Below are 22500 nucleotides of genomic sequence, written 5' to 3' on the forward strand. Positions count from 1 at the left end.
GGGAGACACCAAACATGTGGAAGAAGGTGCTCTGGTCAGATGAAACCAAAATTGAACCATTTTGGCACAATGCCAAATGATATGTGTGGCGTAAAAGCAACACAGCTCATCACCCTGAACACACCATCCCCACTGTCAAACATGGTGGTGGCAGTATCATGGTTTGGGCCTGCTTTTCTTCAGCAGGGACAGGGAAGATGGTTAAAATTGATGGGAAGATGGATGGAGCCAAATACAGGACCATTCTTGAAGAAAACCTGTTGGAGTCTGCAAAAGACCTGAGACTGGGACGGAGATTTGTCTTCAAGACAATGATCCCAAACATAAAACAAAATCTACAATGGAATGGTTCACAAATAAACGTATCCAGGTGTTAGAATGGAAAAGTCACAGTCCAGACCTGAATCCAATCGAGAATCTGTGGAAAGAGCTGAAAACTGCTGTTCACAAACGCCTCCATCCAACCGCACTCAGCTCCAGCTGTTTACAAAGGAAGAATGGGTGAGAATTTCTGTCTCTCGATGTACAAAACTGATAGACACATCCCCCAAGAGACTGCAGCTGTAATCGCAGAAAAAGGTGGCGCTACAAAGTATTAACTTAAAGGGGACGAATAATATTGCACGCCCCAATTTTCAGTTACTCATTTTTTATAAAAGTCTAAAATGAGCAATAAACTTTGTTCAACTTCACAATTGTGTCCACTTGTTGTTGATTCTTCACCAGAACATTAACATTTTTATCATTATATTTGAAGCCTGAAATGTGGGAAAAGGATGAAAAATTCAAAGGGGCCAAGTCAAATACTTTCGCATGGCACTGTAAAATAAATATTATATTATAATATATATATATATATATATATATATATATATATATATATATATATACATACATACACACACACACACAAATTATATTAGAGTATAAAAAAAAAAATAGGACAAAAAAAGGTGCCCACAGTCTTTTCCAGTGAAAAAGTACAATAATTTTTACATTTCTTACATTATTAGTTATGTTTTTTGTTGCTAGTTTTGAATAGTTTGCCTATTTTGCAATGTTATTTTTGTATATTTTACATTGTTTTTGTATATTCTGCATTGCTATTTTTGTATCATTTCTGTATATTTTGCATTGTTATTTTGGTATTTTTGTATTGTTATTTTTGTAATGTTATTTTTACATTATTACTATTTTTGTAACATTTTTGTATATTTTTTGCATTGTTATTTTGGTAATGTTATTTTTGTATATTTTGCATTGTTATTTTGGTGGTTATTTTTGTATATTTTGCAGTTATTTTTGTAATGTTATTTTTGTATATTTTGCAGTTATTTTTGTAATGTTATTTTTGTATATTTTTACACGGTTATTTTCGTATATTTTTACATTGTCATTTTTGTATCATTTTTGTATATTTTGCATTGTTATTTTTGTATATTTTGCATTGTTATTTTTGTATATTTTGCATTGTTATTTTTGTATATTTTGCAATGTTATTTTTGTATCATTTTTGTATATTTTGCATTGTTATTTTTGTATATTTTGCATTGTTCTTCTGTGTATTTGGCAGGGATTCTTACTTGGCTGCACTCTGGTGCCATTGTTTGTGTTCCTGATCAGTTGGTACGCCTTCTGGAAGCCGAGGGCGTGCTGCGTGGGGCTGTCGGCGGACTTGACGCCGGTCACAAAGCTGGCCATCTCTCTCTTGGTCTCGCTGGTGGCCGGGGACAGAAACGTCTTGTAACACTGGTCCAGAGAACAGGTTCTCACCACGTCAGCCACAGTCAGGACTGAAATCTGGAAGAGAAAAAGAAAAAGATTCCGGTGTTTAGAGCAGAGGATGGAAAGCTCCCGAGGCCGCGCTGCCGACCTTGTAAAAACATTTGTCTACATTGTTATTCCTCTTCACAGCCAATGTCCAGAGGAATATTCCCGGAGACTCCCCGTATTATTGCTAGGCTGTATGGAGATTGCAGATGTGCGCCGCGCTCTGCGCCGCGCTCTGCTCCGCTGCCAAAAGCTCAATTCATCTCTAAACATTTTGCTTTCTTTTTATTTAGCGAGTATTTGAGTTGACAGAGATCCCAACATTTGTAAAACACATTTCCTATCTCCGCACGTCTGCTGTAGCCTGTGCCGTAGGTGAGACTATCAGGAGGGTTATATAGCAGATGCACCCGAGTGGTAATACTCACTGATTCCACTAGGTGGTGCCGGGTGATTTCCGCACCAGTTTGTTATGCTCAGGTTCCCTTCCCCCACAAAGGTGAAAGAAGGAGGGGGACCTGCCAAGGATTAAAGGGGATGTTCATAATTAGAAAAAGAGGGTCATCTAATTTTTTTAGGGGGGAACAAGCATAATACTAAGTACCACAGATGACGAATAGAGTGTAATTGTGGAATAACCGTGTTTAAAGGGGTTGTCCATTACTTTTACATTGATGGCCTATCCTTAGGGTAGGTCATCATTGTGTGATCTGCCGGGGTCCAATGCCCCGCAGCCTCACTCATCAGCTGCTCAGTCCTGGCGGCAGACATTGATGACCTATCCTAAGGATAGGCAATCAATGTTATAGTGGACAACCCCTTTAATTGCACAACATCACAAAAACATGGCTGCTTTTCCAGAAACAGCGCCACACCTGTCTACAGGCTGTGTGTGGTATTGCAAATGATCCATAATAGCTTCTTATGGAGCGGAGAGGCAATACAAGACACAACCCATGGACGGTTTCTGGAAAAAGTAATAGGTACTGAAAAGAGGAGGAAGACCCCCGCCCGGGAAATTCAGGACCCTGGTTCTCATAATTAGTTAGCCCCATATGCATTACTGAAATGGTCAGGGACAAATTGCCCCCCCCCCCCCCCCCCCCCATCGAAGCTTGGGGTGACCCGTCTAAACCTACCAATGCTCGTACATTAGGGTGTAGTCACACAACCACCGTTTTCAGTCCTCGTTATGGGAATCTCTGATATCAAATCTCCGGACCTGAACTGACAACCTCGAATATGTTCATTCATATGCGGTGGGTTTATAGCCCCGGGCCACAAAAACCATCACAAGAGGCCGATCGGTGCCATCAGAACGATCCTTGTTCTCTTATTGGCTTCCTTAGGGAACATTAATCGCCTAACAATTCCTTTTTAAGAGGTTTGCTGTCAGTGAATGGAAATATAGCCGCCAGATACAAGCAAGTGTAATCGGACAAGCCTCGTTAGTTAAAGTGGCAAATATTTTTCTTATTCATTGACTGCAAGCACAGCTCAGGAAAACAGGGAAGAAGAGAGCCACAAAAGTACGTATTTTTCGGATTATAAGACGCAGTTTTCGTCCCAAAAATTTGAGAGGAAATTGAGGGGTGTCTTAAAATCCGAATATAGCTTACCGGGGGGGGGCTGTCTGTGCAGTTCTGTGTGCGGGCGGCCAGTTGCGTGCAGGTGGCCAATTGCGTGCAGGCGGCCGGCTGCCTCTCTGTGCAGGCAGACGGCTGTGCGGACTGCGGTGGCTGTGCACTGAGTGTCACAGTCTGTCCGCGGTAGTGGTTTCAAATGATGGTGCTGGGAGTCAGTGCGTGCGCAGATGAGCTCTTGCACGAGAGCTCCATGTGCGCAAGCGCCGCTCCGGGCGCCATCATTTGAACCGGGACTGTGGACAGACTGGGACACTCACCGCAACGGCATGCTCCACCACTGACCCGCCACTGCCGCTGTCACCGACCCGCCTATGCTGCCGCTGTCACCGACCCGCCTATGCTGCCGCTGTCACCGACCCGCCTATGCTGCCGCTGTCACCGACCCGCCTATGCTGCCACAGACCCGCCTATGCTGCCACAGACCCGCCTATGCTGCCACAGACCCGCCTATGCTGCCACAGACCCGCCTATGCTGACACAGACCCGCCTATGCTGCCACAGACCCGCCTATGCTGCCACAGACCCGCCTATGCTGCCACAGACCCGCCTATGCTGCCACAGACCCGCCTATGCTGCCACAGACCCGCCTATGCTGCCACAGACCCGCCTATGCTGCCACAGACCCGCCTATGCTGCCACAGACCCGCCTATGCTGCCACTGACCCGCCTATGCTGCCACTGACCCGCCTATGCTGCCACTGACCCGCCTATGCTGCCACTGACCCGCCTATGCTGCCACTGACCCGCCTATGCTGCCACTGACCCGCCTCCGTCACTGACCCGCCTCCGTCACTGACCCGCCTCCGTCACTGACCCGCCTCTGCCACCACGTACCCGCCTCTGCCACCACGTACCCGCCTCTGCCACCACGTACCCGCCTCTGCCACCACGTACCCGCCTCTGCCACCACGTACCCGCCTCTGCCACCACGTACCCGCCTCTGCCACCACGTACCCGCCTCTGCCACCACGTACCCGCCTCTGCCACCACGTACCCGCCTCTGCCACCACGTACCCGCCTCTGCCACCACGTACCCGCCTCTGCCACCACGTACCCGCCTCTGCCACCACGTACCCGCCTCTGCCACCACGTACCCGCCGCCGCTGCTAGCACAGCCTCTGCCTCCTGTGACCCCCCGCTCCACCACCGCTGCCGTCCCCCTCCGGTAAGACAACACCAGAGTATAAGACGGACTCCATTTTTTTTATTTCTAAATTTGGGGTGCGTCTTATAATCCGGTATGTTAAAAAGTTTGCAACTTTGTCATTCTACATAGTTTTTTCTTTTTTTCATTTATATGAACCCATGACCTGGTAGGTGACAATTAATTACTCCTATTCCTTAAAGATGCAAAGATGGGATATCGCCGTGCGACCGTGGAAAAATCCAGACAAGATGATAAGATGGTGATTTTTATTGTCGACATGTTTCTGAGAGCAATTTCTCAGAAAAATCACCATCTTATCTTGTCTAGATTTTTCCACGGTCGTGCAGCGATATCCCATCTTTGCTTTTTTACGGAATACTACTACCCCAGAGATGCGGCAGCAGCCGTCTTTGCCTGCTCAGTAGTTGCGGCTTTCACCTCTGCCCCGGATGAGCCTGTTTTCGTCTCTCCACTATCCTCAGATAAGACACTATTTACGCTTCTATTTCTTTCCAGTTTATTGCTCCTGGAAGAAAAGAGATGTTTTGTTTTTTGCTGTTGTAAGACATCAGTCACCTTATCGTGTTCATCGATGGAGTTGAGGATGACCTGCGCAGCGTCCTTGGCGATCTGCAGCTGCATCTCGGTGATCGACGCCCCGTGGTCCATGATGACGACAATGTGCTTAGACTGCGGCCTCACGGTGGAGACGTAAATGGGTCTAATGAGGGAAGAAGATATTACGTTATTTAAAAAAATAGCTGCAAACGAAGCTTCAGTGCTGGCAATGCATATCAGGTGGAGACAGCAGGGGTTAATTGGAAACAGTCAGCAGGTGATCTCCTGCCCAGAGGACACATCTAGCGGACTAGTGCTATACAGAAATAGTGATAAGTGGCATCATGGCAGAACTTAAAGACACTTATCCCTTTCCTCTTAGGGCGTTTTTTTTTTTTTTGTTTTTTGATTTATTAAGCTTTGATGCATTTTTTTTATTTTCTTTACATGGGAGCGTGTCAATTTTTTCAGCATTTTTTACTCATTGGGTGCATCAAAAACGCATTAAAAAATTGCATTAAAATCCTAATGCATTTTTACTGCCAACACACCATTTTGCATGCTGCAAAAAAGCACTGTGTGGACATACTCTTAGGTGCGATGTCGGAGGGGTCATGTCAAAAGTGACGCACATCCGGCGTCGCTGTCAATATCAGAGTGTGTAAATCCTAGATGATACGATTAACGAGCGCAAAATCGTCGTAATCGTATCATCGGTGTAGTGTCTGGGAATTCCATAATTACGCTGCTGCGACGGTACGATGTTGTTCCTCGTTCCTGCGGCAGCACACATCGCTATGTGTGAAGTCGCAGGAGCGAGGAACATCTCCTACCTGCGTCATCGCGGCTCACGCCGGCTATGCGGAAGGAAGGAGGTGGGCGGGTTGTTTACGTCCCGCTCATCTCCGCCCCATCGCTTCTATTGGCCGCCTGCCATGTGACGTCGCTATGACGCCGCACGACCTGCCCCCTTAATAAGGAGGCGGGTCGCCAGCCAGATCGACGTCGCAAGGCAGGCGAGTCCATGTGAAGCTGCCGTAGCGATAATGTTCGCTACGGCTGCTATCACAAGATATCGCTGCTGCGACGGGGGCGGGGACTATCGCGCTCGGCATCGCAAGCATCGGCTTGCGATGTCGTTGTGTGCAAAGTGCCCCTTAAAGGGAACCTTTCACCAGATTTGGCGACTATAAGCTGCGGCCATCACCAGTGGGCTCTTATATACAGCATTCTGGAATACTGTATATAAGAGCCCAGGCCGCTGTGTAGAATTTAAAAAACATTTTTATAATACTCACCTAAGGGGCAGTCCGGTCCGATGGGTGTTGCTGCTCTACGGTCCGGCGCCTCCTCTCTCCGATCTGATGGGTGTTGCTGCTCTACGGTCCGGCGCCTCCTCTCTCCGATCTGATGGGTGTAGCTGCTCTCCGGTCCGGTGCACCTCCTCTCTCCGGTCCAATGGGTGTAGCTGCTCTCCGGTCCAGTGCACCTCCTCTCTCCGGTCCAATGGGTGTAGCTGCTCTCCGGTCCGGTGCCTCTTCTTTCTGGTCCGATGGGTGTCACGGCTCTCTAGTTTGGCGTGTCCTCTCTCCAGTCCGATGCCTCCTCTCTGCGGCGATCGCCGTCCTCCTTCTTCTGAGGCCCGTCTGCATGATGCGTCCTACTTTGTGCACACTAGCCGGCATTGAGGTCCTGCACAGGTGCACTTTGGTCTTCCCTGCTCAAAGTATTGTAGTGCACAGGCGATCTTTAACCTTTTCTCGCGCCTGTGCATTACAGTACTTTGATTTGCCCTCAGCAGGGAAGATCACAATGCGCCTGCGCAGGACCGCAATGTTGGCATGTGTGGATGACGTAGACGGTAGAAAAAGGATGAAAATCGCAGCAGAGAGGAGGCACTGGACCGGAGAGAGGAGCTGCTGGATCTGAGAGCAGCGACACCCATCGGACTTGACCGCCCCCCAGGTGAGTATTATAAAAGTGTTTTTTATGTTCTATACAGCGGCCTGGGCTCTTATATACAGTATTCTAGAATGCTGTATATAGGAGCTCACTGGTGGTGGCCGCAGCTTATAGTCGCCAAATTTGGTGACAGGTTCCCTTTAAGGCTCCCATACACTTTAGACTCAGCTGAAGTCTGCACCCACCAGCTCAGAGACAACTGAAAATGAGATCTGGAGACTGCGGAGGGTAAACTGGTAAATGCAGGATACAAGTCATATAATGGCCAGAAACACTGTTATTCTGCAAGTGCTCATTCTGAGGTCCACTAAAATGAGGGGTACACGAGTCTCCTCCCCAGCACTGCCTCCAAGGTCAGTTATAGAGCACCACAGCGAGACGACATCGATGAGTGTTTTAATGTTCGCTGACGCCTTTCAATGTTCGCTCCATGAACCTCATGGACGTGTGGTGTTGGTCTAAGCAGAAATTGTCACAAATCCCGAGTTTTGGAGAAGTGAGGACAGAGACAGATTTGGGGCCTTAATGATCTCTGGCTCCAACGCTCGTTGCTGAGGCTACACCCGGGATTGGCCTCCGGTCTGGAGCAATCAGCATGGAGGTGATGAGGGGGCTTTGACAGGGACTGGAGAAGGGGGCAGAAGAGGAATGTGCTTAAGACTAATCTCAGACGCTTGGCTACATAAACAGACTGTCAGATGATCTGCAGGATGGAGGCCATGTGGCGCGGCACCGCACTCTGCGGACACTAGGAATGGGTAACACCAACTGTGTATACAGTGAGGAGCGTGGACAATGGGACGCCACCGAATACTACACCACCGAGACCCCATCCAAAACTGCCAATCAGGGTTCTTAAGATCTCTGCTTGCTGCCAGTGAATAGAAATTACACCCAAACGTCCTGATAACGTCCTTATGCCCAGCTATCATGGTCTGCCCCAGTGAGAGCAGGATCGAGAACGTTTCTATTCACTGACAGTAAGCAGCGATCATGAACTAGTGAGAAACGGAAATGTAAAAGTATGTTAGAAAACTGCAGAACTTTTTTAAAATATGATAAATAAAACCAAAACCAAAAGGGTCTTCCCATAGGTTAGGTCACCAAGATGTGTAATCACTTTATTATAGAGGGATCTGATATTCGGGACCCCCCAACTGATCATAAGTAGAGTTGAGCGGACTGCTAATAATCCGGGTCCGGCGGATCCGCGGCGGGTTGACAAAGAAGTCCGGATCTGATCCGGAATCCGGCCCCATATACGTCAATGGGGAGCGAGCGAGCGAACGAGGAAAAAAAAAAAAAACCCCGAATCCGGATCATGCAGCCGGATTCCCGCGTCCGGGTCGGACCCGGATCGGACGCTGAAACCGCGCGGATCCGGATTTTTACAGTTCGGGTCCGCTCAACACTAATCATAAGAATAAGCAGCTGTACTGTCGCTTTAGTGATGTGTCCCCCTGAAAAGCCTCTATGGACAGCCTTATGCTGGCAGACGTTTCTTGCACAGTAGGGTGGCCGGGAGCGCTGCTCTGGAGGAAAGCGTTGCAGCACTACACCAGAGCTGCAATCCCTTACAGGCTTTAAGATTTTAATTAATCATTTTGACTGTACGCCGCTCATAATTGGAAAAATCCTGGGAGAGAAATCCGTGGCAATCGTTACGTCTCTCACCTGCTGCGATGCTCGTAATTCCCTTTGCATCTGAACTTGTGCGCTGGAAAAACGGTAAAAATTCCTTCTTCGGAGCTAAAATACTGCCACTTAATACCGGGGTTAGACTTCAGGTTGTCTGCAAGGACTGAAATAGAAGCAAAGGACAAAATAAGAGTCAATTATAAAGTGTGGAGAAAAGACCGCCATGATCCACAGCACTGTACATCTATATCACATAACACCAAGGGGCACACAATTAATTTGTGACATCAGGGTTATGGGAAAGCGGGGTGACGACGGCTGTGAGAGCTCAGGGGTCATTCAGCTTAACCCATAGAACCAGCGGAAGGTCAAAAAGACTATTTAGTAACATGAAAGAAAGGTTCGCGGAGATCACAGCAGCACAAAGTATTTCAGAAGGAGTTAATAAGAAGGAGAAAGTCACTCACTCACTCTTATAATGATGCTGGTGAGAAAGGTCACGATAGGAGGAATAGAGGAAAGTGAGAGTCACAGACTAAAAATGACCTCCAGCAGCACAAAGTATTTCAGCAGTGCATGGGGATGATTTTGTATGGCATAATAGCCCCTTTCCTTCTTTCATGATGTTGGCGAGGACAGGGGGCTTGTGCTGACAAAGATGTGTAGAGGCGAGAGGAGTTAAGTGCGAGGTCACAAAGTGGGAGGTTAAAGGGGGAAGGTTACAAAGTGGGAGGGGGGTCACAAGGGGGAAGGGAGGAAGGGAGGTCACAAGGTAGGAAAGGGAGGTCACAAGGTAGGAAAGGGAGGTCACAAGGTAGGAAAGGGAGGTCACAAGGTAGGAAAGGGAGGTCACAAGGTAGGAAAGGGAGGTCACAAGGTAGGAAGGGAGGTCACAAGGTAGGAAGGGAGGTCACAAGGTAGGAAGGGAGGTCACAAGGTAGGAAGGGAGGTCACAAGGTAGGAAGGGAGGTCACAAGGTAGGAAGGGAGGTCACAAGGTAGGAAGGGAGGTCACAAGGTAGGAAAGGGAGGTCACAAGGTAGGAAAGGGAGGTCACAAGGGGGAAGGGAGGTCACAAGGGGGAAGGGAGGTCACAAGGTGGGAGGGAAGGTCGCAAAGTGGGAGGGGAGGTCGCAAAGTGGGAGGGGAAGTCACAAGGGGGAGAGGAGGTCGCAAGGGGGGAGGGGAGGTCCCAAGGGGGGAGGGGAGGGCGCAAAGTGGGAGGGGAGGGCGCAAAGTGAGAAAGGGGGGGTCGCAAAGTGAGAAAGGGGGGGGTCGCAAAGTGAGAGGGGGGGGGTCGCAAAGTGAGAGGGGGGGGGGGGTCGCAAAGTGAGAGAGGGGGGGGGTCGCAAAGTGAGAGAGGGGGGGTCGTAAAGTGAGAGAGGGGGGGTCGCAAAGTGAGAGGGGGGGTCGCAAAGTGAGAGAGGGGGGGGGTCGCAAAGTGAGAGAGGGGGGGGTCGCAAAGTGAGAGAGGGGGGGGGTCGCAAAGTGAGAGAGGGGGGGGGGTCGCAAAGTGAGAGAGGGTTGGTCGCAAAGTGAGAGAGGGTTGGTCGCAAAGTGAGAGAGGGTGGGTCGCAAAGTGAGAGAGGGTGGGTCGCAAAGTGAGAGAGGGTGGGTCGCAAAGTGAGAGAGGGTGGGTCGCAAAGTGAGAGAGGGTGGGTCGCAAAGTGAGAGAGGGGGTCGCAAAGTGAGAGAGGGGGGGTCGCAAAGTGAGAGAGGGGGTCGCAAAGTGAGAGAGGGGGTCGCAAAGTGAGAGAGGGGGTCGCAAAGTGGGAGGGGGGGTCGCAAAGTGGGAGGGGGGGGTCGCAAAGTGGGAGGGGGATCATAAAGCAGGAAAGGGAGTCACAAAATGGGAGGGCGGGTTACAAAGTGGGAGGGGCGTAGAGCCTGCAGCATTAGTATTTCAGGAGGAGTGTGTTGACAATTTGGGGGGGCAATCATCGATACTCACATATGTGAGGCAGTATTGTATCTGGATCTGGGGGACAATGAAGGAGAAAGGGGCACTGGGTCAGACAAGCTGAGCCGGGGAACTGCAAAGCTTTAGCTTGCTGCCCTAATCTGCTGGTTTGCGGCCCAAGACAACCCTCACTTCTTGGGGCACATGCCCCGGTAGCCTTCGCGCCCCCCCCCCAGTTACACACGGCGTTTCCTGTGTCCTGTGTTTGCACAGTGTCCACTATACAGATCAATCCTTGCTGGTTACAATGTATCATTCTCACTATTCTTGTATCTTTATCCCCCAGGAATGTTAATAGTATAGCAAACCACTAATATCTCCCCTCCCCCGCCATGAAATAACACCGCAATATGGGACAGTGAAAATAAACACCAGGGTGAGCGATTGTTCGGCATCGGCACGCATTGTCTCGGACTTCAATCAGAAGAAAGCCCAGCACATCTGGCGGCGGCCGCACATTCCCGGTACATCAGGACCGAGCTTCAGAACTTTTCATTTCCACGTTTCCTTCCCCTTTCTTCCTGTTATGTGTACGGCCAAAATGCAAACTGTGTAGAGAGGCTCAAAAGCAACTGGATTCGCAGGGTTAAATCCGCAGCAACGAGATCCTCAGCAGTAAAGAATGTAATAAGGATAAACAAAAATAAATATTGGCTGCGGCCGGGAGAACTTTGCAGGCAAATTCTGCCAATTTCAGCCAGATTTGTATCTATGGGGAAAGCCAAAGTCCCCAAACTTCTACCATCTGGGAGTAGGATTTTTGACTTTGCATTTTTTGGTGCAACATGTGTCCGGCAGCCGCTCAGCATCGCTCACTTATCATACAAATGAGCCAAGTCACAGAACATTACACAGAAATCAAGGGTCTGTCCATCAAGTGCACAATCATATGTGGTCCATAAGGATGAGAAGAGAATATGGTGGGGCAATCTGCTGTCGGTAACAGCGGGGGAAGGCCCAAATTATTAAAGAGGTATTCCCATGTAATAAGGCCTATAGTGGCTGGGTTGTGGCATCCCTTTATGATCTCTGGGATTCTTATGGATTCTGAGAAAAAAGGGTCCAATATAATAATATGGACAGTATAAGTTTTACGGTTTTTTTTTCCCCTGCGCAGCAGCATCATGACCGCCCGCTATGCAGGGAGCTGCAACTGGGTGGACAGCCAAGAGGCCGAGAGTGCTGCAGAGCTTCGGTCCCTGAGGGTCCATGTGGTCACATCCCCGGTGATATGTAAAATTAACCCACTATCTAATGTAGACGTCTCAAACACGCGGCCCGTGGGCTGCATGCGAGCCCTCACGCTGCTTCTTGCGGCCCGCAGGTACGTGCCCCCCTTGACAATCGCGGACGGTGAAGGGGCCGCAGCCGTCACTGCTTTATTTCAGATGAAGGTTTTGCCGCCGTCGTGCAGAGTCAAGCTCTCTCTACACTATTCCAAAGGCAGCCGCTGGCCAATCACAGAGGCAAGCAGCTGATGTATATGATGCCTCCTGCTTTCATCTGATTGGCTGGAGACTGCCATTGGAATAGTGCGGAGAGAGCATGTCTCTGCACAACGGCAGCAAAACGATAATCTGAATTGTAGATGAAGTGCTGACAGTGGCCGCGATCGTCAAGGGGGGCTTGTGCATGCAAGCCACATGAAGCAGGAAAGAGGACACCAAAGGATCAGAGGACAGGTGAGAAGAATGTTTTGCTGTGTGTGTGTAGAATGGCACAATAGGGGAACAGGAAGGAACATTGCTAAGAAGAGGACCTGCATGGGCAAATTAGTAAAAGGGGACAAGGTTGGGCACATTTCTACAGGATGGGGCACATTACTATAGGATGGGGACAAGGATGGTGTACATTTGTAAAAGGGGACAAAGATGAGCACATTAGTACAGGATGGGGACAAGGATGAGGCACATTACTAAAAGATGAGACAAGGATGGGGCACATTACTACAGAATGGGGACAAGGATGGGGCTCATTACTACAGGATGGGGACAAGGATGGGGCACATTACTACAGGATGGGGACAAGGATGGGGTCCATTACTACAGGATGGGGCCCATTACTACAGGAAGGGGACAAGGTTGGGGCACATTCTTACAGGATGGGGACAAGGATGGGGCACATTAGTACAGGAAGGGGACAAGGACGGGGCACATTACTACAGAATGGGGAGAAAGACGGGGCACATTACTACAGGATGGGGACAAGGATGGGGCACATTTGTAAAAGGGACAAGAATAGGCACATTACTAAAGGATGGGCACATTACTACAGGCTGGGGACAAGGACGGGAATATTTTAAGAAGACGAACAGGGTGGGGCACATTACTAAAAGATACTGGCCAAAATTACTATATGGCGCTAATTGTAAAACTATATTACTTACAATAAAGAGATACAATGTAAACAAAAATAAAGCATTACATTTTTTTACCATCAAAAATGTTTTTTTTCTTATAAATATTTAAACAAAAAAAAATGCACCTTTGTTATAACAAACGAGTAAAAAATGTTCCAAAACAGTGATCCAAAGGTGTAGAAAAAAAAAAATATGGTACCAATAAAAATGTCCCTTTCTCCTGCAATCAATGCGGCCCCCCCACCACCCCCAAGTTATTTTTTTTTCTATGTGCGGCCCATACACCCAGATGAGTTTGAGACCCCCAATCTAAGGAGTATGGCATAACGTTCAAACCTTGAAGACCCACTTTAAATAAGGTGTGCAGCCGCTCGGTGTGAAAAAAAGAAAAAAAAAAAACAACAGTGTAGGGGATAAAACCCTAAACATGCATTATTGCCCCTCCATTTTCAGGATTGGGGGGTCTCAAACTTCAGAACTCTGAGTCAAAGAGGTGAAACTCTACAAATCAACTCATTCTTCGAGGGTAAACCTAATACAAACAGATCGGATACATAATGTCATATACAAACAGATCGGATACATAATGTCATATAGAAACAGATCGGATACATAATGTAATATACAACCAGATCGGATACATAATGTAATATACAACCAGATCGGATACATAATGTAATATACAACCAGATCGGATACATAATGTAATATACAACCAGATCGGATACATAATGTAATATACAACCAGATCGGATACATAATGTAATATACAACCAGATCGGATACATAATGTCATATAGAAACAGATCGGATACATAATGTAATATACAACCAGATCGGATACATAATGTAATATACAACCAGATCGGATACATAATGTAATATACAAACAGATCGGATACATAATGTAATATACAACCAGATCGGATACATAATGTAATATACAACCAGATCGGATACATAATGTAATATACAAACAGATCGGATACATAATGTCATATACAAACAGATCGGATACATAATGTAATATACAAACAGATCGGATACATAATGTCATATAGAAACAGATCGGATACATAATGTAATATACAAACAGATCGGATACATAATGTAATATACAACCAGATCGGATACATAATGTAATATACAAACAGATCGGATACATAATGTAATATACAAACAGATCGGATACATAATGTAATATACAAACAGATCGGATACATAATGTCATATAGAAACAGATCGGATACATAATGTCATATAGAAATAGATCGGATACATAATGTAATATACAACCAGATCGGATACATAATGTAATATACAACCAGATCGAATACATAATGTAATATACAACCAGATCGGATACATAATGTAATATACAAACAGATCAGATACATAATGTCATATAGAAACAGATCGGATACATAATGTAATATACAACCAGATCGGATACATAATGTAATTTACAAACAGATCGGATACATAATGTCATATACAAACAGATCGGATACATAATGTAATATACAACCAGATCGAATACATAATGTAATATACAACCAGATCGGATACATAATGTAATATACAAACAGATCAGATACATAATGTAATATACAAACAGATCGGATACATAATGTAATATACAACCAGATCGGATACATAATGTAATATACAACCAGATCGGATACATAATGTAATTTACAAACAGATCGGATACATAATGTAATATACAAACAGATCGGATACATAATGTAATATACAACCAGATCGGATACATAATGTAATATACAAACAGTTCGGATACATAATGTAATATACAAACAGATCGGATACATAATGTAATATACAACCAGATCGGATACATAATGTAATATACAAACAGATCGGATACATAATGTAATATACAAACAGATCGGATACATAATGTCATATAGAAACAGATCGGATACATAATGTCATATAGAAATAGATCGGATACATAATGTAATATACAACCAGATCGGATACATAATGTAATATACAACCAGATCGAATACATAATGTAATATACAACCAGATCGGATACATAATGTAATATACAAACAGATCAGATACATAATGTAATATACAAACAGATCGGATACATAATGTAATATACAAACAGATCGGATACATAATGTAATATACAAACAGATCGGATACATAATGTCATATAGAAACAGATCGGATACATAATGTAATATACAACCAGATCGGATACATAATGTAATATACAACCAGATCGGATACATAATGTAATATACAAACAGATCGGATACATAATGTAATATACAAACAGATCGGATATATAATGTCATATAGAAACAGATCGGATACATAATGTCATATAGAAATAGATCGGATACATAATGTAATATACAACCAGATCGGATACATAATGTAATATAGAAACAGATCGGATACATAATGTAATATACAACCAGATCGGATACATAATGTAATTTACAAACAGATCGGATACATAATGTAATATACAAACAGATCAGATACATAATGTCATATAGAAACAGATCGGATACATAATGTAATTTACAAACAGATCGGATACATAATGTAATATACAAACAGATCGGATACATAATGTAATATACAACCAGATCGAATACATAATGTAATATACAACCAGATCGGATACATAATGTAATATACAAACAGATCAGATACGTAATGTAATATACAAACAGATCGGATACATAATGTAATATACAACCAGATCGGATACATAATGTAATATACAACCAGATCGGATACATAATGTAATTTACAAACAGATCGGATACATAATGTAATATACAAACAGATCGGATACATAATGTAATATACAACCAGATCGGATACATAATGTAATATACAAACAGTTCGGATACATAATGTAATATACAAACAGATCGGATACATAATGTAATATACAAACAGATCGGATACATAATGTAATATACAAACAGATCGGATACATAATGTAATATACAAACAGATCGGATACATAATGTCATATAGAAACAGATCGGATACATAATGTAATATACAAACAGATCGGATATATAATGTCATATAGAAACAGATCGGATACATAATGTCATATAGAAATAGATCGGATACATAATGTCATATAGAAACAGATCGGATACATAATGTAATATACAACCAGATCGGATACATAATGTAATATACAAACAGATCGGATACATAATGTAATATAGAAACAGATCGGATACATAATGTAATATACAACCAGATCGGATACATAATGTAATTTACAAACAGATCGGATACATAATGTAATATACAAACAGATCAGATACATAATGTCATATAGAAACAGATCGGATACATAATGTAATATACAACCAGATCGGATACATAATGTAATTTACAAACAGATCGGATACATAATGTAATATACAAACAGATCGGATACATAATGTAATATACAACCAGATCGAATACATAATGTAATATACAACCAGATCGGATACATAATGTAATATACAAACAGATCAGATACATAATGTAATATACAAACAGATCGGATACATAATGTAATATACAACCAGATCGGATACATAATGTAATATACAACCAGATCGGATACATAATGTAATTTACAAACAGATCGGATACATAATGTAATATACAAACAGATCGGATACATAATGTAATATACAACCAGATCGGATACATAATGTAATATACAAACAGATCGGATACATAATGTAATATACAAACAGATCGGATACATAATGTAATATACAAACAGATCGGATACATAATGTAATATACAAACAGATCGGATACATAATGTCATATAGAAACAGATCGGATACATCACAGCGGGCGCAGTAATGTATCTTATAGGACAGGAGCGGAGACTGAAGAAGTTACAGGAGGAAATTACTCTGTCACCTCCGACTGTCAGACTTAAAGAGTAGCAAACAGAGATAATTCCAGGGGAGTGAAGCGTCACTCTGCGCCAAAGTATCTCCTTCTCCGTAACGAGCCCCTCCATAAACATATAGGGAAAGCCTCACTGACGCCCATATAGATCCCCCGACAGCGGCGGCTGCGGGCAGACACATGGCCGGACCTGCACTGTCATATGATCCCTGCCTGGGAACAGCTCATAAACCCGTTTAATAGGACAAGGAACACTAAAACCCGATATCCCGAGACGCCTATATCAGAGACACTCCAGTGAGGAGATGTAAGGAGCGGGTTTGGGAAAGACGCATATAACATTGGAGGAAATAACACCAATAAACAGAGCGATAAAGGTAAAAATAAACCTGAAGCGATTCCTCCCTTATGTCAGCTTCTTCTTGCCTCCTATTACATGAAGAAGTGTGCAGACTGTATACAGAGCTCTTCTAGGACAGTCTTCGGGAATCATTCAATATCAGCCTCAGATCGTCCTGACTGTAAGGCGCCTGGCTCCTGCAGCAGCTCTCCTCGTTTGCTTTTCTTGTAGCACTTCGTACAGTGCTCCAGTAGGATCTCCAACAGAACGATGACCGGTGGCTCTTCCCTAGGTCACTTACCTAACAGTCAATATCCGATCCTTTAGCTTTGGCCAAACTAGAGACCTTCATCCATAGACAGCTGTTTCAGGTTTGTGCCGAGCAGGCTACCAGTTGGCTGGGTAAAAGCCCCTTTCACACTGCATTCTGACCTATGTTCAGTGGTCCCATGGTTGCTTCTGTCTGAACTCTCTCGCAAAACGAGTTTCAGGCACATGCACCGATGAGGCCATTGACTATAATGGTGCAGACAGTCACAGTGTGCTCGGTCGTGCACTATTTTTAGGCGTATACGCTTTCTGGAGGCGGACACCCAGACGTAGTCAGACCTAGTCTGTACTTATTCTCCTAGTGGACGGACCCCCTATAAGCCAGGCAAAGCCCCTTGTCCAAAACGTATGCAAAAACCATTCCCATAAAAGGAAATAATCCGACTCTCTAGTGCCACCTATTGGAGATTGGAGCCACCCGATAACTCAGTGTCAGACCCCTTACCAAGTCTGACGAGGGGCAAAACCCCCAAATTAGATGCTTTTTTTTTTTCTTTTGGAGGGTAAGTCTGTACTCCTACTGCAAGGACTGTTAAAGCCCTCCTGAGAAGTCACCATTCCCCTACTGGTGGTTGTTACATGTCAATTTCTACTGCAGCTCTAACTTTATATAAATGAACCGGGAGGCTCAGGATGAACACTATATAACCCTCAAGTGTGTGGAATGTGGTAACATTATACAGTGCTTTGAAAAAGGGTTCATCCCTCGTGACCTTTTCCATATTTTTTCACATTACATCCACCAGGTTAAAAATTTTGTTTTATTGGAATTTTATGAGATACCAACACTAAGTAGCGTCTTTGTGAAGTGTAAAGCAAATGATGCATAGTTTTTAAATATCTTAAAAATATAAAAATTGTGATGTGCATTTGTATTCAGCCCCTTGTAGTCTGATACCCCTAAATACTGTATGACCAATTGTCTGCTGAAGTCTTATACTTAGTACATAGAGTCCTCCTGTGTGTAATTTATTCTCAGTACAACACCAGGTGTTCTGTGAAGGCCTCGAAGGTTTGAGAACATTAGAGATCAAACAGCACCATGAAAACCAAGGAACACACCGGACAGGTCAGGGATAAAGTTGTGGAGAAGAGTAAAGCAGGGTTAGGTTATAAAGAAAATAGCCGAACCTCTGAACATATCACAGAGCAACGTTCAACCTATCATCCAAAACTGGAAGGAGTATGGCACAACTGGAAACCTACGATACATGGCCGTCTACCGAAATGGACATCCCAAGAAAGACCGCATTACTCGGATGAGAAGCCAAGAGTCCCACAGTCACTGGAGGAGCCGCAGAGATCACAGCAAAGGGGGAGAATGTGTCCACAGGACAGCTATCAGCTGCAGACTCCACAAACCTGGCCTTTAGAAGAAAGACATTTTTGAAAGCCATTATTAGTCCAGTTTGCACATGCAAAAAGCCATGTATGGGGACACAGCGAGCAGTGGAAGAAGGTGCTCTGGTCAGTTGAGAACAAAGGAGAACTTTTTGGCCTAAAAGAAAAATGCTATGTGTGTCGAAAAACTAATAGTGTAGAACACCCTGAAAACACCATCCCCACCATCACACATGGTGGAGGCAGCATCCTGATGTGGGGAGGCTTTTCTTCAGCAGAGGCAGGGAAGCTAGTAACAGTTATTAGGAAGATGGATGAAGCTAAATTTAGGGCAATCCTGGAGGAAAACTTGTTAGAGACTGCAAAAGATGTAAAACTTGGCTGTAGATTCACCTTCCAGCAGGACAATGCCCCTAAACATCCTGAGAGCTACAATGGAGGGTTTAGATCAGAGCATATTCCTGTGTAGGAACGGCCGAGTCACAGTCCAGACCGAAATCAGATTGAGAATCTGTGACAAGACATGAAAATTGCTGATCACAGACGTCTCCATCCAATCTCACTGAGCGAGAGAAGAATGCAAAGAAGAAGAGAAACATGTCACCTCTAGATGTGCACAGCTGGAGAGACAGACCCCAAAAGAGCAGTAATTGCAGAGAAAGGTGGTCCTACAAAGTATAGACTCAGGGGGCTGAATACAAATGCACGTCACAATTTTCAGATTTATATCTTATAAATATTTAGAAAACCTTTTATCATTTCCTTTACACTTCACACACACTTGTACTTCACGTTCGTAGATCATATAAAATACATTTAAGTTTGTGGGTGTAAAGTGAAACAAATGTGGAAAAGTTCATGGGGTTTGAATACTTTTTTAAGGCCCTGTAATTTCTGCATTCTACGGGGCTCCTGGAAAAGATTTCTACAGTTATCGTCTTGCTAATCTGATTTTACTTTTTTTTTTTTATATTCATCATTTTTATTTGTGTTTGGTTTACAAAGGTTTTTTTTTATTATTATTAGTCCTTTGAAATCAGTTTGAGGATGAGCTGTATAAATAGCCGATGTCAGGCGGGAATGTACAGATCTACAGGAGAAGGCTACAAGACATGGACGTGGAGGCGAAACCTGTATGTACAGAATCAATACAAGAGGAGTAATATTCTATATGTACACAGTGACTGCAGAATAGTGAGTGCAGCTCTGGAGTATAATACAGGATGAAACTCGGGATCAGCACAGGATAAGTAATGTAATGTATGTACACAGTGACTGCACCAGCAGAATAGTGAGTGCAGCTCTGGAATATAATGAAGGATGTAACTAAAGATCAGAACGGGATAAGTAATGTAATGTATATACACAGTGACTGCACCGGCAGAATAGTGAGTGCAGCTATGGAGTATAATACAGGATGTAACTCAGGAATCAGTAAAGGATAAGTAATGTAATGTATGTACAGTGATTGCACCAGCAGAATAGTGAGTGCAGCTCTGGAGTATAATACAGGAGGTAACTCAGGAATCAGTACAGGATAAGTAATGTAATGTATGTACACAGTTACTGCACCAGCAGAATAGTGAGTGCAGCTCTGGAGTATAATACAGGATGTATCTCAGGATCAGTACAGGATAAGTAATGTAATGTATGCATGTACACAGTGACTGCACCAGCAGAATAGCGAGTGCAGCTCTCAGGTATAATACAGGATTAGTATAAGATAAGTAATGTAAAGTATGTACACAGTGACTCCACCAGCAGAATAGTGAGTGCAGCTCTGGAGTATAATATAGGAGGTAACTCAGGATCAGTCCAAGATAAGTAACGTAATGTATGTACACAGTGACTTCACCAGCAGAATAGAAGAATAGAGAGTGCAGCTCTGGAGTATAATACAGGATTAGTATAGGATAAGTAATGTAATGTATGTACACAGTGACTGCACCAGCAGAATAGCGAGTGCAGCTCTGGAGTATAATTTGACCTATGACTAAGGACTGCTATTAAATTCACCGTCCGAAACGCGTAAGGTGTTTCATGCACTTTGCCCCATCCCTCTGCAAAAAATAGATACGCTTTCTGTATATTTTTATATATATTTTCAATAAAGCTGAATTTTTTAACTATGGATTTTTTGATGCTGGATCCAACCCTACTTTGACTACGATTGACTGCAGCTTGGCCTTCTGATGGATCACGAGCACACCTAGTCCTGTTGCACAGAGCCATATGGTAAGCTGGAGTTTTCCTATTCTGGAGTATAATGCCGAGTGTAACTCAGGATCATTACAGGATAAGAAATGTAATGTATGTACACAGTGACCCCACCAGCAGAATAGTGAGTGCAGCTCTGGAGTATAATACAGGATATAACTGAGGATCAGTTCAGGATAAGTAATGTAATGTATGTACACAGTGACTGCACCAGCAGAATAGTGAGTGCAGCTCTGGAGTATAATACAGCATGTAACTCAGGATCAGTACGGGATAAGTAATGTAATGTATGTACACAGTGACTCCACCAGCAGAATAGTGAGTGCAGCTCTGGAGTATAATACAGGATTAGTATAGGATAAGTAATGTAATGTATGTACACAGTGACTGCACCAGCAGAATATTGAGTGCAGCTCTGGAGTATAATACAGGATTAGTATAGGATAAGTAATGTAATGTATGTACACAGTGACTGCACCAGCAGAATAGTGAGTGCAGCTCTGGAGTATAATACAGGATGTATCTCAGGATCAGTTCAGGATAAGTAATGTAATGTATGTACACAGTGACTGCACCAGCAGAACAGGGAGTGCAGCTCTGGAGTATAAAACAGGATTAGTATAGGATAAGTAATATAATGTATGTACACAGTAACTGCACCAGCAGAATAGTGAGTGCTGCTCTGGGGTATACTACAGGATGTAACTCAGGATCAGTACAGGACAAGCAATGTATATACAAAGTGATTTATCTTTTTTGTAGATTACTTCTATATGTAAACTATAGATTTTTGCTCAGAGGTGATTATATGCTGTAACATTCCCTTGGACTCGTCTGTCATCGCCTTTGCCTGGTTGTGACCTACATCGATATATACTGTTAATTTGACTTCTCTTTATTAAAGTCGCTTTGTAAACATCATCCGTCAAATATATTTATAGCGGTGAAGTGTTTACAGCCGAGATGAGACCACTTTATATCAGGGTGAGAGACAGATTGAAGTCGTGAACTTTGGATCTTGTAGTTATATTATAAACAGTCTTTAAGTGCCTGGAGCGCAGCTCCTCGGCCATGTAAATATGCGGCTTGTAATGGCTTATAGTGAATGAACTTAATCCAGGCTTATGCATATATCAGCAGTGAACGGAGAAGGAGCCAAAAAAAGAAAAAATCATATTTCCCAGTGAACAAGAGAAGAAAGATTCTCTTACAGATAAGCAGGAATGCACCAGTGTTATTACAGTAAATGGAAGGAGGAGAACTTTAGGGTTGATGGTCATGCTAGGAGAATAACCAAATGTCT

The 22500-nt window shown here is 44.1% G+C and overlaps 1 protein-coding gene across 1 annotated transcript in view; it reads right to left on the reverse strand.

The window, feature by feature from the left end:
• Nucleotides 1-22500, reverse strand: part of CACHD1 (cache domain containing 1) — a 166416-nt gene that overhangs the window by 50260 nt on the left and 93656 nt on the right. Inside the window, exons 5-7 of the mRNA XM_075320351.1 lie at nucleotides 8758-8884; nucleotides 5140-5284; nucleotides 1584-1800 (exon numbers count right to left, since the gene is read on the reverse strand). Of these exons, the coding sequence (XP_075176466.1) occupies nucleotides 1584-1800; nucleotides 5140-5284; nucleotides 8758-8884 (489 nt within the window). The remainder of the gene's footprint in view (nucleotides 1-1583; nucleotides 1801-5139; nucleotides 5285-8757; nucleotides 8885-22500) is intronic.

Source organism: Anomaloglossus baeobatrachus, chromosome 8 (assembly GCF_048569485.1).
Source record: "Anomaloglossus baeobatrachus isolate aAnoBae1 chromosome 8, aAnoBae1.hap1, whole genome shotgun sequence".
Classification (NCBI taxonomy): Eukaryota; Metazoa; Chordata; class Amphibia; order Anura; family Aromobatidae; genus Anomaloglossus; species Anomaloglossus baeobatrachus.